The 16999-nt window shown below is 44.9% G+C and overlaps 1 protein-coding gene across 1 annotated transcript in view; it reads right to left on the bottom strand.

Annotated features, from left to right (window-relative positions):
• Positions 1–3659: 3659 nt before the first annotated feature.
• LOC133460013 (platelet-derived growth factor receptor beta-like) overlaps positions 3660–16999 on the bottom strand; it is a 32132-nt gene continuing 18792 nt past the window's right edge. The window contains exons 14-28 of the mRNA XM_061740477.1: positions 16780–16888; positions 15168–15262; positions 14903–15035; positions 14715–14819; positions 14536–14640; positions 13348–13450; positions 13073–13194; positions 12131–12246; positions 11513–11635; positions 11310–11421; positions 9339–9438; positions 8362–8467; positions 8180–8285; positions 5160–5298; positions 3660–4055 (exon numbers count right to left, since the gene is read on the bottom strand). Of these exons, the coding sequence (XP_061596461.1) occupies positions 3944–4055; positions 5160–5298; positions 8180–8285; positions 8362–8467; positions 9339–9438; positions 11310–11421; positions 11513–11635; positions 12131–12246; positions 13073–13194; positions 13348–13450; positions 14536–14640; positions 14715–14819; positions 14903–15035; positions 15168–15262; positions 16780–16888 (1686 nt within the window). The 3' untranslated portion in view covers positions 3660–3943. The remainder of the gene's footprint in view (positions 4056–5159; positions 5299–8179; positions 8286–8361; positions 8468–9338; positions 9439–11309; positions 11422–11512; positions 11636–12130; positions 12247–13072; positions 13195–13347; positions 13451–14535; positions 14641–14714; positions 14820–14902; positions 15036–15167; positions 15263–16779; positions 16889–16999) is intronic.

Raw genomic sequence — 16999 nt, 5'->3', positions numbered from 1 at the left:
AGCCCCGCGCCTTCTTCTGATTGGTCGATATGTTATAGTTCCGATTTTCTGCAATAACTTTTGAATGGTTTGACATAAAGACTCGTGGGTGGTGTCACCGGACTCGGAGTCCTTGAACATAATTGCTGCAAATTAGCCCCACCCTTCATCTGATTGGTCGATATCTGATAGTTCCTACTTTCTTCCATATCTTTTGATTGGTTTGATATAGAGAGTCGTGGGTGGTGTCATCCGCTAAATGTCCAGGCCTGAAGACATTTACATGCAAGTCATACAAACTTCCACTGCAGCACGCCTGAACGTGCACAAGGGTGCGAGGGCCCGTTCATCGCTGCTTGCAGCTTTAATTTTTATTGTATTTGCAGTTTATTGTTCCTTTGTGAAGCACTTTGTGATGTCCGTCTGTGAAAGGTGTTATATAAATACATTTTTACTTATGTCAGTGTGTGACATTTCCCGCAGTTTGTGTTTTCTGTTCTGCCCCGCCTGTCTTCCATCTGCCCTGATTGTTCACACCTGTGTCTCGTTACCCCCTTGTGTATATCTGGTCTTTGTTTTTGCTCTCGTGTTTTTTGCTAATCCTGCTCTGCAGCGTTTTTGGTTCTTGTTTTTCTTAATAAACCCAGTTTTTTTGCAACTCCTGGCTCCTGCTCTCCTGCATTTGGGTCCTCATCCAACCACTCCATGACTACTTACTTACTTACTTACTCACTCACTCACTCACTCACTTACTCACTCACTCGCTTACTCACTCACTTACTTAGAGGAACCGCAAGACTGGGTCCAGACCATTGGGGTCAGTGGATGAACCACAGGACTGGATCCACCCCCTGGTGGTCAAAAGAGCATAGTGGTATTCCAGGTCTGAACAGGTTTCTCAATGTCCTGCAGGGCCCACCCCCTGTGCTTTCTGTTGTGCCAACAGAAAAAGGTTAGAAATGTGCTGAATTTTGGAAAAAGTTCCTTCTGCTTCCTCTGAAAAATAAAATGTGACTCAATCAACAAAACTTCCTCATTTCTTCTCTGAAAGTCAAAAATATGAGTTTTATCTAAGAACACAAACTAACTTCACTCAGCATATCCTGGCGTTCGGGTGTTCTTGCATCTTCAGAAGTCTGACCCATGAATGAGGCCTACAGGGAAGGAGTTCTGACCTGGAATATGTTTGATTCCTAAAGCAGCGTTTCACATCTAAAAACCCCAAAAAACAGACATTCTTCACATGTTAGGACAGGGTGGAACCAGCTACAGTACATGCTGATATGTACATTTTTTATAAATATTACATTGTGAATAAAATGACTGAAAACAGAAGTTCTTGCAGAACAGCTTAGCTGCTTTTTCACTTGTTTCAACAACAACAGGACACCAACCACGTGGTCTTCTCTAACCCTCAGCTTCGTCATCCAAGCCCCCGTTATTGTTGAACAGCTGGTAACCTCCATCCTGTGCAGTATAAATCCTAACAAGGCTGCTGGTCCTGACTGGCTCAGAGACAGGGTGCTTAGAGAACGTTCCACCCAGCTAGGTGAGGTGTTCATCAGGCCGTTTCAACAACTCTTGGACACCAGCATTGACCCTGAACAATGGAAGGAATCAACCATCATTCCGATCTTAAAAACATGTCTTAAGAACGTGGCCGGTGGCCCTGACGTCGGTCCTGTATGAGTGTGTGCAGAGAGCAGTGTGTAACCTACTGTTGAGTGAACTTTTGGACAAACTGGATCCACCCCTTTTAACTTACAAAGCAAAATGAGGATACAAGTCTTGTACTTATAAACACAATCACAAAGCAACTGGACTTTACACACCCACAAACAAGAATCTTATTTGGACACCCCACCCTCTCCTCCTTCATGCTCCTGCCATCAGGCAGATGATTAAGAACCAAAACATTTACAAAAAAATATTCATCCCTCTGCAATAGCTGATTTAAATGCACAATGTAGACTATTTTAATCTGTTGCTGTTCAAATGTGTTTTGAACAGTTTTTTTCAAAAGATTTTTTTGTGGCTCTAGTGGCTTTTATTCAAGCTGTAGACAGGAAGGGGGTAGATAGAGAGAATGGGGATGATGTGCAGCAAAGGGCCGCAGGCGACTTGAACCTATGACCGCTGCAGGACTGTAGTTTCAGTATATGGGCCTCTTGCTTAAACAACTGCGCCACCCAGTGACCCATGTTTTTAACAGTTTGTAAGGCTCTTCACTGTGGTAAATTGAGTACATTTATCTATCTCCCTACCTCCCTACCACCCTACCTACTGAACTAACTAACTAATAAACTACTTACCTACCTCCGTACCTACCAAGCCATCAACCAACCCACTGAACAAACTACCTACCTACTTACATAGGGTTGCCACCCTTCAGAAATAGAAATAAGGCACGCCCTGATTTCAGCAGCACAGGAGCCAAAAAAAAAAGCCCTAAAACTTCTAAACTGAATAAAAATGTGTTTATTTTATATGAAAAACAAAATGCTTTGATTTAAAGTTTAAAGTGCTTTAATAGCATTGAACTTTCATGACTGTAGAGACAGACAACCATACTAGCAACTGAAATATTCTCCTATGCTACGTATATCCACATCAGCCCAGATGTATAATATAGCTACAGGTGAAGAATATGGTGTAAAAGTTAACTTATTTCAATAATTCAACTAGAATATGGTGTAAAAGTTAACTTATTTCAATAATTCAACTAGAATATGGTGTAAAAGTTAATTTATTTCAATAATTCAACTAGAATATGGTGTAAAAGTTAATTTATTTCAATAATTCAACTAGAATATGGTGTAAAAAGTAATGAAAATACGGGACAAATCGCGTCCCGTATTAGTTCAATACGGGACGCAACATTTTTTTCTCAAATAAAGGACAATTCCGTATTTTACGGGACGGGTGGCAACCCTATACTTACCTGTCATTTGAAGCTGAAGAACAGCTCTTCAGCTAATGGTTTGGCGTTAGTGTGGAGGCCTGCAGGAGGTCACCAGTTGGATCAGGCTCATCCAGAATGGTGATGAGTCTGGATATCGGCTGGTTAAGGATGGTAATGGTTCTGTGGTGCAGTCTGAACAACCTGGAGCTGAAGACGCTCAGGATGGTGGAGATGATAGTGGACTTTAGGAAACACCTCCTCACACTGCCCCAAAGCTAAAGTGATGACAGCTCGCTGTCAAAAGAAAACCACACCCGCTAATAAAGAATGAATGTGGTTTCATGTAATTTTACCTGATAAGGTTGAAAAAACATCCCCATACAGTTGTCATGGAAGTAACATATAACCATTGAGACCAAAACTGTTTTTGTACAGGACTATAAACATGTTTATTTCTGCTGTAAAATGTAACATTTTAACATGGAGGTCAATGGATGGGCTTCATTGACTAGGCCTAGACATAGTTGTCAGTAGAGGAACTGCAGATCTTAATGGCATGAGCAACTGTAGGTATGGATCCAGACCCTAGTGGTCTGTAGTGCAAAGTGGTCATCCAGGACTTAACAGGTCTGTCATTGTCCTGCAGGCTTTATCACTTCAGATTTGACTCATTATGAATGACAGGATCTTGTTTTGGAGGTGTGGTTGTTGATGAAGAATATGAAGAGTACTTTGGTTATAATCTTTGAGAATTAATCACCAGACCCACAAATGTTGCTGAATATATTTTTTAATAAAGGCAGGAGTTCTGACAAATTAGCGCTGATACATTTCAGACTAATACAGAGTAGATGAGGGCTAAAACAGGCTATACATCTGATCCAGGATCCTCCGCTCAGCTGATTCAGCTCCTGATTTAAACTGAAGGTTTACATGTAGAAATATGGACAAGCGCATAGTCCTCCAGCCTTACAGTCAGTCCCAAGAGCCAAGTGCAAAATTGTTTGCTACTCTGGGATAAGACAATAAACCCGGCAGCCGTCTGTCAGGAACAAGAAGCCTTCACAGGCAGCTCTCCTCCTCTTCCTCACGGCTGCAGGATGATGCAGGAGCCTCCTCTGATGATATCACCTCGTGTGCTCCTGGTTGTCCCTGACACTCCAGGATCTGAGGGCTGAGGAGGAAACACTGTCTGAGATCTGCTTTTACTCTGCATTCACACTGAAAGCGTCACGGGCTTCATAGGCGTCTGGCTGCCATTCATTGTCAATGAAAAACGGGCGTCGAGAGGCGGCGGGGGCGGCGGGAGCGGCGGGGGCAGCGCGTCAATTTAAAAGTTGAAAAATCTGAACTTTATGCAAATGAGCAGCGGCGAAGCCGAGGCGTCGTCCAATCACACACCGGGATTCCCGAAGCGAGAACTCTCAATGCAGATTGTACTTTCATGTAGACACAAACGTACACTGATTCACATGCGTACAGGAGAAGAGCTGTCACTAACAAACTTATTTTATCAGGAATTAATATATTTCATCCAGCAAAATGACATTTTTGCTGGTTTGACTGCCGTTTTACCTGAACTGCTCATGTGAAACACGTATCTGATGGGTGAGGAGCTGGATGGTTTTATTTGCTACATTGATCCAACGAAAAATAATTAAAACCCGTGCTTATTAATCACAAAACACAGGTTAAACATCATGACCAAATCCGCTCCGACCCGGTGTGTCAGTGATCAGCGCAGACAGACTGCAGCTTCGCCTGAATTATGGTTCCGCGTTAAATCGACGGCGTAGCCGACGGCGTACGGACGCGGTGCGGTGTGCGTCGCCGCGTACCCTACGCCTTCGGTTCTGCGTTGGTTTGACGCAGAACCATAAATCAGCCACCGAGAGCAAGTGCTCGCTGGGTTGATGTTGATCCAGGACCAAACTTGTTAAGGAGCATCAAACTCACTATTATCTACGCGGAAATAACGCTAAAATATAAAGAAGGCGTCCCAAAGTGTGATCTATGGTGAAATAGGAAAATTAAGATGTGTACGCTATATGTGTAGGCTGTTCCCACTGTTCCCTCCAGTTCTGCAGCGCAGCTTGAAACCCCGCCCACCCCCGCCCCGCTGCAGGCACTGACGCTTTGTGTGTGAATGCACCAAGCGGCGAGATGCTGGCGTCGGGACGCCCGTGACTCTTTCAGTGTGAACGAGGGGTTAGTGTGAAGGAGTTGCCCATGTTCCAGAGCAAGAAGTGAGGTCAGAGTTAGAGGCTGAAAAAAATACCTGACTGCGTCCAGCGCAGCGTCGCCACCACTCTCTACCGTGATGTCAGTTACAGGAATGATGCATGAGCCGTGGGAGGAACCTGCTTCTACTGGCTCCACCTCCAAAAGGTGAACTGTTACCTCAGGAGTGGGACTTCCTGTGCAGAAAATATGGGAGAAGAAACAAAAGTTTAATTTTCTTGAGAGCAGACAGCTAGAATCAGTTAAAGTCAGCTAAAACATGTAATAACCAGCTATAAGCAGTAACAGATAGATAGAACTAGTAACACCCAGCCAGTACCAGGTACAGTCAGCTCAGACCAGTTATAACCAATGTACTGCCAGAACCAGCTACAGCTAGCCAGAACTAATTACAGCTAGCTGGAATGAATTATAGCCAGCTAGAACCAATTATAATGGATATACTTCCAGAACTGGCTACAGTCGGCTAGAACCAATTAGAGCCGTAACCAGTTACAGCTAGCTAGAAACAGTTACAACTGGTGTGCCACCGGAACAGTTAGCCTGGGTCAGTCGGCAAGCTCTGTGGAAGAGGCCGGGTCCAAAGTCCTCCTGGGATACCACCCTGCAGCTGCGGCTCTGCTTGGACACAGCTGTGATGAAGTTTTGGGGACTGCTTTTAAGCTCCACCTCCTGGTTTATAGGGGGGCAAGACAAATACGGCTGCTTATCATCAGCATGTCAATGACAATGTATGCTGTGATTCTGGATTATACTTCCCAAGGGCTCCATGTATAAACTAAACAAGATTGGCCCTAGCACTGAACCCTGCAAAACACCATAGCAGACCCTCGTCTGTTCTGGAGAAACCTCGTGTACATGAACAAACTGGAATCTGTCAGATAGATATGATTTAAACCAACCTAGAGCTCTCCCTTTAATCCCAACAACATGCTCTAACCTGTGCAGTAAAATCCTGATCTATATTATCAAAAGCAGCACTGAGGTCCAGTAGAACCAGTATGGACACTAATCCCTTATCTGAGTCCGTAAGAATGTCATTCGTGACTCGAACCAGTGCTGTCTCTGTGCAAATCTACATTTGGATTTTCTAGAAACTACAAGTAAACCTGCACTCTGAGAACGGAGAACTCTATTAGGAACATAAGGAACTATCAGGCGTTGAAGATAACCAGATGTTTGGTTGTTTTAGTAATAAAATGTTGAATTGGATTCTGAGTTTTACCGGGTGAGCCAATGGAGGGAGGCTAACACAGGAGAGATTTGGTCTCTCATGCTGATTCCTGTCAGCATTCACACTGCTGCATTTTGGATCAGCGGGAGGATAATCAGAGAATTACTTGGACATCCTGCTAATACATTACAGGTATCTAGTCAAGAAGTTACGTGTGAATTCGTTTTTCAGCATCAGTCTGGGAGAGAATGCTCTTCTCTCTGTTCTGAAGAAGTCTCATGAACATGAAGGAACTGGAATCTGTAAGATCTATCTGATTTAAACCAATCTAGAGCTATCCCTTTAATCCTAACAATATATTCTAATGTGCAGTAAAATGCTGATCTACAGCAGCCATGAGGTCAAGCAGAATGAGTATGGACACAAAAGACCCATTCATGCTCCCGTTCATATGAAAATAGGCACATCCGTTTTAAGCCCTCATATTTCCATCCATTTTTTACGTTGCCTTGGACATCCAATTCATCCATTAGTGGGGAGTGCTGAGTTCAGCGTTCAATATACAGTATATCTGCATTGACTGATTATTTTTCAAACGGACAGCAATTATTGTCTTGTCCATCCATCCAGTATTCTCCTCTTATTCGAGGTTGGATCATGGGGGCAATAGCCTAAGCAGAGTAGCCTACTCTGAGCCCCTCCCGGACGACCAAGCTTCTCACTCTGTCTCTAAGGGAGAGCCCAGACATCCTGCGGAAAAAGCTATTTTCCACCGCTTGTATACGCAATCTCATTCTTTCTGTCACTACCCACAGCTTGTGACCATAGGTGAGGGTAGGAACGTAGACCGACTGGTAAATCGAGAGTTTTGCCTTTTGCCTCAGCTCCTTCTTCACGACGACAGATCTTAATAACATCACTGGGGTTGCCGCACCGATCTGCCTATTGAGCTTCATTCTTCCCTCATTCGTGAACAAGACCCCGAGATACTTAAACTTCTCCTCTTGGGGCAGTATCTAATTCCTGACCCAGAGACGGCACCCTACTCTTTTACAATTCAGGACCATAGTCTCGGTTGTGAACCGCTCCAATGACAGTTGAAGGTCTTGATGAAGCCAACAGAACCACATCATCTGCAAAACCCATCATCTGGGAGACCCAATTCTGAGACCACCAAACCAGACCCCCTCCATATATACTTCTATACTTCTCAAGCAAGTAATGAAAAGGTGCCTACGGTTTCTATAAATGTTTTTATTAACAGTACACGCCAAACCAAAGATATGTTAGGCAAACAAATAAAAACAAATATATCAAACAAAACAAAATACACGGAAAGACGACAAAGGACGAGGACCCATCAGCTGCATCACCACTCCTCTTTCTCATCCCCTTGTTGTGTCAGCTCTACAAATTTGTCCCGGACACCTCCATTTATCTTTAGCCATCTCCACCCAGCTGTTATTATTTAATAGCTGCTCGTCCTTGAGCCCAGGTGACGTGATGTCGTAGATATGGCTGCAGCAGTTGAGGACACAACAGACGGCCTCTCTTCAAAACCTCCCGCAATAGCTACAGTTGTTGTTGTCATCGTCTTCTACTTCTTCCTCCTCATTCTGTTCCTCTTCTTCTTATCTGGTTTGTTCCTCTTGCTGGTCATATGTTAGCTATACTGCCCAACACTGCCCCAGTTTCTGGTGGTATTGCTCCGTTTGATGCGTCAAGCGACAGATCCGCAAGGGCCCTGAAAATGGACCAAATTACGTGCGTACACGACGGAGGAGACGGACAAAAGGGTATCCGTCTTCTGTGTCGAGCAAGAATGAGCCTTAATCCGTTATCTGTATGTTAGCGTGTTGGAAGTGTGTGATAGTGTTTGTTACCCTGTATGTTCATCTCAGCTTCATCACTTCTGGATGATGTCCTTCTGAACCGAACCACAGCTGGATTTTCTCCTTTTAGGAAGTCTTCTTTTATCTGCAGATACCGCTGCAACAAAAACAAGTATGATGATCAGATGGAACCAGGGACCAGAACAAAGTCCTGATCAGGTATAGGTTCATACCTGCTTGTAGTCGTCAGTCAGCATGTTGCCCACGGAGACACCCAATGAGGAGAAAGAAGGCCTAGACTGAGGCTCCTCCTCCCAGCACTGCTGCATTAGATCGTGTCTACAGAAGGGAACAAGTGTTAGTACCAGGCATTTTGGATAAGACAGAACAGACCTTCAGGGAGATCTTCACTAGGTCTGTTCCACCAGGGTAGTTCCAGCTCTGGTTCACAGTTCACAATTTAAAATCTGCTGTTTGCTTTATAGCAGCCAATCATGTAGAAAGCTTTGCTTCAGCTCCAGGTAAAATGGTGTTAAAATGGTGTTAGTCTGGACCCAAAACTCTGCTGGACTGGATTTAAGAACAAGCTATGTCAGGGGTCAGATGGTTTAGTTCATTATGAAGTGGACCAAAGCCATGGGGAATTGTCTCCTTACTGTCTCCTAACTGTCTTTTGACTGTCTCCAAAATGCCTCAGATATAAACATATGCGACAAATGTAATAACATCCATCCATCCATCCATCCATCCATCCATCCATCCATCCATCCATCCATCCATCCATCCATCCATCCATCCATCCATCCATCCATCCATCCATCCATCCATCCATCCATCCATCCATCCACCCATCCATCCATCCATCCATCCCCCTTTAACCAGTTTAATTGTATTCAGGGCCACTGTGACCCAGCTGTCAGTGGTTGAAATGTGGTGGTTCACCCTAAATGGGTCACCAGTCCATCACAGGACACACCAACCGATCTAAAATATTATTGAGTTAAGAGTTGGGTTCTTTCCACTGACCCCATCTGACCCCCCCCTGACTCCTACTTTCCCCCAGTGACTCCTGCTCTCTGGGTGTTCCTGTTCCTGTTTATTTTTGGACAGCTTTAGAACTTCTTCTCCCTGAAGCTTCAAGTAGAAGTAGAACCTGGAAGAAACTTTGGATAGAAAAATGTTCAGTGACATTTGGTGTTTGTTCTCGTACATGTCAGTGGGAGCGTGTTCTGGACGGTCCATCCGGTATCCAGTCTTTAGAGCGGAGTAGAACTCTCTGTTCATTGGGAGGTCCGGGTACGGGCTTGAGCCTGGACACAAACCAGAAACAGCACAGTGGCCACAATGTTTACTGGTCAAACTGCACTCTCTTGGCTTATATTTTGAATTGGTGTTGGACTACCGTCCATATGGTTATGAATTCATGACATATGTGAGTGGGTGAACATTTCTCTTGGGCCAGTAAAGGGCCGAAGCCAAGCCAAAGTTTATGCTGCATGACTCCAGACCAGATAACAGGCACCATGGGGTTTACGACACCTGGGAGGGGGGTCAGACACAGTATAGCCCCCACAAACCCAGCAGGGTTCCTGCCAGACCTGAGAGGGGGAACAAAGGAAAGCCAACGCAAAGGGACCAGAGAACAGACTCCCTGGGGTTACAACACCAGGGGGGTTCAGACGCAGTGGAGCCCCCAGGAAACCAGTCGTGCGAGTCCTGAAGGGGGGGGACTGTCCCTCACAGTAAAACCGCCCCCAAGCCCAAAAGCGGGGAGCACCCAATCATCTGGCCAGGGGCTGGTGACGTCACGCAGCCCGCGGAACTCAAACTCCTGTCCTGCCGAGCGCTCGCTCTCTCCCTCAGCCAGCGGACCGGACAAGACGTGCCTGCCGACTGAGGCAGCCGCGGCCGCCATCTACCCATTTATTCCTGAGCGCTGCGACGAGACGGGGGGGAGCCGCTTCGAGCCTGGAGTGTCCGGCGGAGCGTAAGACCCGTTACCACAGAGCGCACTGCGCTCCCAACTTTCTCTCCTTTCTAATTTCTCTCTCCGCTCTAAGTTCTCTCCCGAGGAACTGATCCTCCGGTCAGTCTGCCAGCTCAGCCCGAGGAGCACCCAGCCACCTGTGTCCGTGAGGCCCACGCGCTCATCAGCCCGGACGGGAGCCCGCACGTCCGACGAGTGGACCGGACCCCGCGCGCACCGAGACGCCGTGATAGGCTCCGTGACCAGGGCGGGATCGCCCGGCTGCTGCATGCTGCACCCCTGTCTTTTTATTTCTTCAGAGTCGAAGGAGAAGAGAGAGAGACGAGAGACTGCTGGGAAAGCCGAGAGAAACGAGGCCGCATCGGACTGGAACCCCCGACAGAACCCGCAGCCCAGATCCAGAATCCAGAGGAGACGTGAGGTTGTGTTTGGGCGATCAGTCAGTTAGAACGGTGTAAAAGCTGAATTTATGTTTAATGAGATTACCGTATGCGTATTACTGTACATTATCATTATTGTGTTTTTTATCATCTTTATTATTATTGCTTTGATTTATTTTTCATTCCGTGCATTTAACTTTCATTTAATTTCTATTGATGTTTCTCTAGTTAATTAATGGTTTTATAATAACGTAGTGTGCCATCAGGATTTATTGGGGTATTTATTTACATCTTCTTTGATACCCGTATGTAAATAAATTCTGATTGATTTTTAATGAGTGGTTTTTGTTATTTCATGCATTTTGGTCACAATCGATTTGTTTGACAGAGCTCTGTGTTCGGATCTCACTCCTTCAATTAATAACTGGGTATAGTAATTACTTTGAGACTGATATTCTGCTGTTAAGTTATCATTTTCCCTGGACTAAGGCCCCAGGGTGGTGCCCCGAGGATTTTATTTATCATATTGGTCATTCAATTTGATAAATAGTCGACTTTATTAATTATTAATAATTCTTGAATAAAATTATTAATAAGCCTTCGATAACTGATCAGCTTAGCTACCTGAGTTGCACAACAGTGGCTTGACAGAAAATGAGTGGGGGGCTGGGTGGGGGGTGGGTAGGCAGTAAAGCTGCACCACCTGCATGAGGGCCAGAGCCTCTGCCTATGATGTGCCTGCTCAACTCCCAAGCTGAGGGTGTTTATGAGTCAGACTGGTTTTGGAGGATCTTTACTGGTCAGGCTAACTTACCCAGAGAGAAGATCTCCCATAGTAAGACCCCGTAGGACCAGACGCCACTCTGCGAGCTGTAGATGTTCTGAAAGATGCTCTCTGGTGACATCCACTTCAGCGGCAGAAAACTCTAGAACCAAAGCAGCAGGACAGGTGAACACCTGACCTGATGACATCGTAGATTTAAGAGTCTATGAAGTCAGTTGAAAGTGTTGACTGACATGTCCTCTGGTGATGTAGTCTTGGTTCTTGTTCAAGTCTCTGGCCAGACCGAAGTCACAGATCTTCACGAGCTTCCCTTCAGACACCAGAACGTTCCGAGCTGCCAGGTCTCTGTTGACACACTGGAGGACAACAGGTGGTTTATATCACAAAAGAAAACAAGATAATAAAAAACTAAATTTGGTACGTTTGCAAATACAAAGAAAGTGAAACAAAAATAAAAAAAATCTTAATCAATAAATCAGGAATTACATTGGGAATGAAATCAGATGCTTTAATTTCCCTTCTAGGGCCAATAACAGATCATTGTTTCATAAACTAAAAAATCTGAAAAAAGTCATTTACGATATAACTCACAAATCGAGGGGAAAAGTAATCATTGACACATGCAAATTCCCCCAAAATTCTCACTTCATGAACTCTCAAATTTAAAAAAGGTTTCGTATCAGTGACACAACAGTTCAGATCTGAGAACTTTGAACTCCAGCTCTTAATGTTCTTATTTATCGTTGTACTGATGAAAACACATCACTTTTTTTCCACAGCAGTTTATTGGCCAGTTTTGCTGGTGACGGTATTCATCAGTTGGGCACTGATGAGCTGTAAATCGATCTTACCATTCTGGAGGACAGGAAGTCCATTGCCTCACAGATCTGGAAGGAGAAGCTGATGAGGTCGTTGAGGATGAGGACAGGAGAGTTGCTGAGGAGGAGTGGTGTGGCCTCCTGCTGGTCTGGAGGAGAACAGCACCAGTTATCAATAATCATGAGCAGTTATGAGTCACTTGACAACCCCTTTAAACCAGATTTCTCCCTGCTTTCCTACTTGAAACAAATATGTCTGATCTACGATGAGTTTATCTTAGCAACTAGCAGGTGTATGTGAATAGAAATAAAAGAAATAGATTCAAGCAGAAGAGTAAAATTAAGTATGAATACTACCAGATCAGAGTAAATGAAGATAAACAGCAGAGAAATCTGACTAAATCTTCCACTTTTAGAGGTCAAATCTGTTTAGACTCTAAAATTAACACTCGTGAAAAGCGATTATACAACATCTCACCATCTACGGGACCAAGATTTGTGTTCCTGTTGAGGACATTTTAAGATGTTTTTGAAGGCAAATATATATATATATATATATATATATATATATATATATATAGAGAGAGAGAGAGAGAGAGAGAGAGAGAGATTTTAACTATGAAACTGCTTCTATTTGATATAAATGTTACTAAATGTATGAATTCCTTTTAAACAGAGCAGTTTTGGGTTTGCTTGTATCACTCAGCTCTTCAGGACGTTTGAGTGCCTACATGTGTACCAAATTGCTGAGCTGTGGGTGTTTGTACAAGGACATATCTCAGGAATTATGATGGAGCTGGATGATTGAAACCTCTGTGGATTCCCAATAAACTCAACAGACACAAAATCCACATCACTGCAGGGATTTACGGAGACTGCCCCCTTATATGTAAATATATAATAATAACAATAAAATATAATGATATTTCACTCAGGAACAGATTTCCTGTTTGCATTTAATGGTCACATGTTCACCTGGCAGCGTGTGCGGCACCTCATACACTGTGGCTTCGATGGGGGTGTCGCTGAGCTCCTTCATGGCGACATACTGACCACCATTGTCTTTGTTCATGTCCATGTAGCCGCCATCGCCGTCGCTGAGGGCAAGAGACACTCAGAGCTCTGACAAAGAGAGAGAGAGTGTGTGTGTGTGTGTGTGTGTGTGTGTGTGTGTGTGTGTGTGTGTGTGTGTGTGTGTGTGTGTGTGTGTGTGTGTGTGTATGTGTGTGTGTGTGTGTGTGTGTGTTCACCTCCTGGTGGGGGCGTCACCCTGTAGAAAGCTTTGTTTGTTCCTCTGCAGGTAGCTCACCAGGTCTCCATGGCGACAGAACTCAGTGATCAGGTATAAGGGACCTGGACAGACGGACAGAACCAGACCCGAGTTATGAAATAACTTCAGCTGGAATCAAACTTTGATGGAGGTTTACAGGATACTGGCAGATGAAACTAATGCCTGTGGAGGCTTGGAATCATTTCTGGAAGGGCCTGCTTTTATTAACTGATGAATCGGTCATGCACCTCCTAAAATTACCGCTGGAAGGCAATTTTCATCAAAAGTAGAATATAGGGGCTTTAACACAATGCCAAGAGGGCGTTCTTCAGTGAGAACCATCATTCACGTTGAAGACACTGAAGACAGTCTTGCGCTGCTGCTAGATGCTCCGTTCTTCATCGTGGCTGGGGTATTTGCTTTGCTCCCCTGATGCCAGCGTGTTCTATTTTTGTATTAGCAGTTTTGTGTCTTTTCACCAGACAACTAGCCTGTGCAGTATTACGATACTGCCATGAGGAACTGCTCAACTGCTATGTGACCTGAGACATTGTGCCAAAACCAAGTTTGCTGGACATTGATTTCTTCATACAACTGCACCTCGTTAACTCCAGCCGGCAAAAGACGTCAAAGTCAGTCGAGTCTTGCAGCCAACACACAGCCATACCTGAGGTGAGGGATAAGAGGCGAGGATAAACGCCAGGCTGAGGTCTAGAGCACTAAATAAGTCACACAATCAAGTAAGTTATAAAGAAACTTCACACTTCTGGAACAAAGTCCTCGGGACAGTTGAGACCACAGTGGAGATGTTTGGTCTTAATGTCCCCAAACATATTTGGAAAAAAAAAAATAATAATTTCAGCAGAAACCCCTCCTGCCAATCATTGAGTAGACCAACAGTAGATTTGTAGAACAGAGTCTTCTAGAAACAAATGTGAGATTTGACATCTGTGCGACAGGTAAAGATTAGCTGATTGGCTGAAACATGTGGTACATGAACATGATGGACTGGAAAGTCAGAGAGGACACCAGAACGTTATCTTCCTGCTGCTTACTGTATATGGAGGGTGAATGTAATTGTTGTCCGTAAAATGTGGCAGAAACCATGACAGAACCAGGATCCAACCAGGATCAGCATACTCAGGTTTGTATCAGGAACACTCCATACCTCCTGTCGTGCAAGCTCCTAGGAGATTGACGACATTCAGGTGAGGGCCGAGGTGAACCATAACCTTCAACTCCGACATCAGAGACTGAACCGTATCACTTCTGGCTGCAAGAGCACAAAAACAGCAATCAGAGACAGTTTTCAGCTTCGTCCAGATCTGGACACTTGGACAAACATACCTTTGACCATCTTCACGGCTGCTTTGGTTGTGGAGTGAGTGTGAGTCAGACCGGAGACGGTCGCCTCGACAACACGCCCAAAAGCACCCGAGCCCAGCACCTGACCTGGAGACAGAGAGAAAGACGGGTAGAGCTACTGGTGAAACACACAGGTTCCTGGTCCTGCCCTCATTCAGTCCTCATGTTACCTAGTACAATGTGGTCTCGGGGAATCTCCCAGGACAGGTTGTATGGCAGGTCTGCTGGGTCCATGTAGATGTAACCCTGTCCGTCAGGACTCACAGACTCAATTACTTTCCAGCGACCTTCACAACGGGGTTTCTGAAAACAGGAAATGGGAACTGGACTCAACAAAATAAAAGATTTTCTGTCTGGACATTGCGGAAACTGTAAAGGAGAGAGTTCTGCTGCTCTGGTTCTGATGTACAACAGAGTCATCATCTAGATACCAACCTTTCTCCAGAGGACAATGAGGATGATGAGGAAGATCAAGGCTATGACAACCAGAGCCAGAACTGCTGCCAAAACCGCAACCTGAGACAGGAGAGCTGGAGACACACAGGAAGACAAAACCTTTGATCTTTAATGGAGCAGGTTCTGTTCAGGGTCCTCTGTTCAGAAAAACTTTGAGAGCATGAGGCTGCTCACTGAGGGGGTGGGAGGGGGGGGAGTGATGATGAAGAACAGAGAGAGGAGAGATATATTGTCAAAGTTACAAAAGACAAGATATATTAGTATCAATTAACCGTAAAGATAAGATAGTCCTTTATTGATCCCCAGAGGGAAAATTCAGGGTTAACTGGTTAACTGGAGAACTAATGCCCCTTTTGCACTGGTACCACCTCAGCTCGGTTCTACCCGTTTTGCCCTTTTGCACTAGGGCTGAGACGGGTAGAGCCGCTCCAAGCCGATACTTTTTTCTGTAACCATTTCAGCGAGGTTCTATGCGGGGCTGAGCAGGGACTATTTCCGATGTCACCACCCTCCACGCCCCTGATTGGTCGGGGGGCGGGGCCGTCAAACGTTTGAATCAGGAAGCGGGAGTCAGCGCGAGGCGACTGGCGGCTCGCGGCGATTTTATTATACAGCACAAACCTCTGTTTGGTGATCCAACTCTGAGGTGCAGATGTTCATAAACCTGGTGGCTGACGAGAAAATTTAAAAAGGGATGTAGACGGGCTGTTTTTTTCTCAGCCGCTCGCGGCTGCAGCTGATTTCTCATCTGCGCTGACACAAACAAAGGTGCTGCACAGTGTTGCGCAATCGAGTACGTCACAGCAGCTTCACCCCCCCCCCCACTTCTCCCCTGGCTGTGGAAAACACACGGGTGGAGCCGCGTCGAGCCGCGCCGAGCCGAGCCGGGCTGAAGCGAGACTAGTGGAAAAGTGCCATAAGAGTTCTGTGTACATATGACTGATACATGGTCAGTTGGTGGACTACAGAGACCACTATATAAACCGGTGTAGACAGCAGACATTGAGGTGGTCAGAGGGGGGGACTGCAGGGCAGGATGTCAGTAGGTATCCAAGAGAGACATCTATACAGACAGATAGAGGTTAACACTGGGATAGTCAGAAAAAAACATCTAAGAAATAATTTCTCTGCAGGTGGTCCGGAGGTCTGTTTTTTAGGTGCCTTGCTACCTGTTATACAGTTGCAGGATTACCACAGGATTAGCACTGAAGCCAGGCCTCAAGGACCCAGCTGGACCTGGAAATCTCTGGTTTCTCTTGCAAGACTGGTTATGACCAAATATTATGCGACTATAAACCGAACTGGGTTGAACTGGACTGAAGTGAACTTTCATATATTCTCTCTAAAACTGGTGAAGTTTGGTTTTTTAATGGATATGATAGAAACGTCATTGGCCTGAATTCAAAAACTAATATTATTAGAGTACAGATACAAAGAGTTGGATAGTACTGCCTTGTTAGTAGTAAAGCAGTACTATAGCAGTAGTAGTAATTACAGGTGGATAGTACTCACTGGTCAGCACTACACTAGTAATAGTACTTACAGGTGAATAGTATTTACAAGTCAGTAGTACAGCAGTAGTAATACTTACAGGTGGATAGTACTCGTAGCTCTCTGATTCGTCCTCCTGCTGAGTTTTGAGCTTTACAGCGAACAGCTGACACAGAGCTGAGACTCTTCAGAGTCAAAACGCTCCGTACCTGCACAGGTGAGACATAGGGTCAGTTATAGGAAAGACCAGTTTATTTATATGACACTTTTAAATATTTTTAAAATGAGTAAATTAGTTCAAATGAAGAATTAATGTCAGC

Source organism: Cololabis saira, chromosome 14, assembly GCF_033807715.1.
Source record: "Cololabis saira isolate AMF1-May2022 chromosome 14, fColSai1.1, whole genome shotgun sequence".
Taxonomy (NCBI): Eukaryota; Metazoa; Chordata; class Actinopteri; order Beloniformes; family Belonidae; genus Cololabis; species Cololabis saira.
Note: the sequence above shows the minus strand (reverse complement) of the source record. Positions and strands in the feature narration are given on the sequence as shown.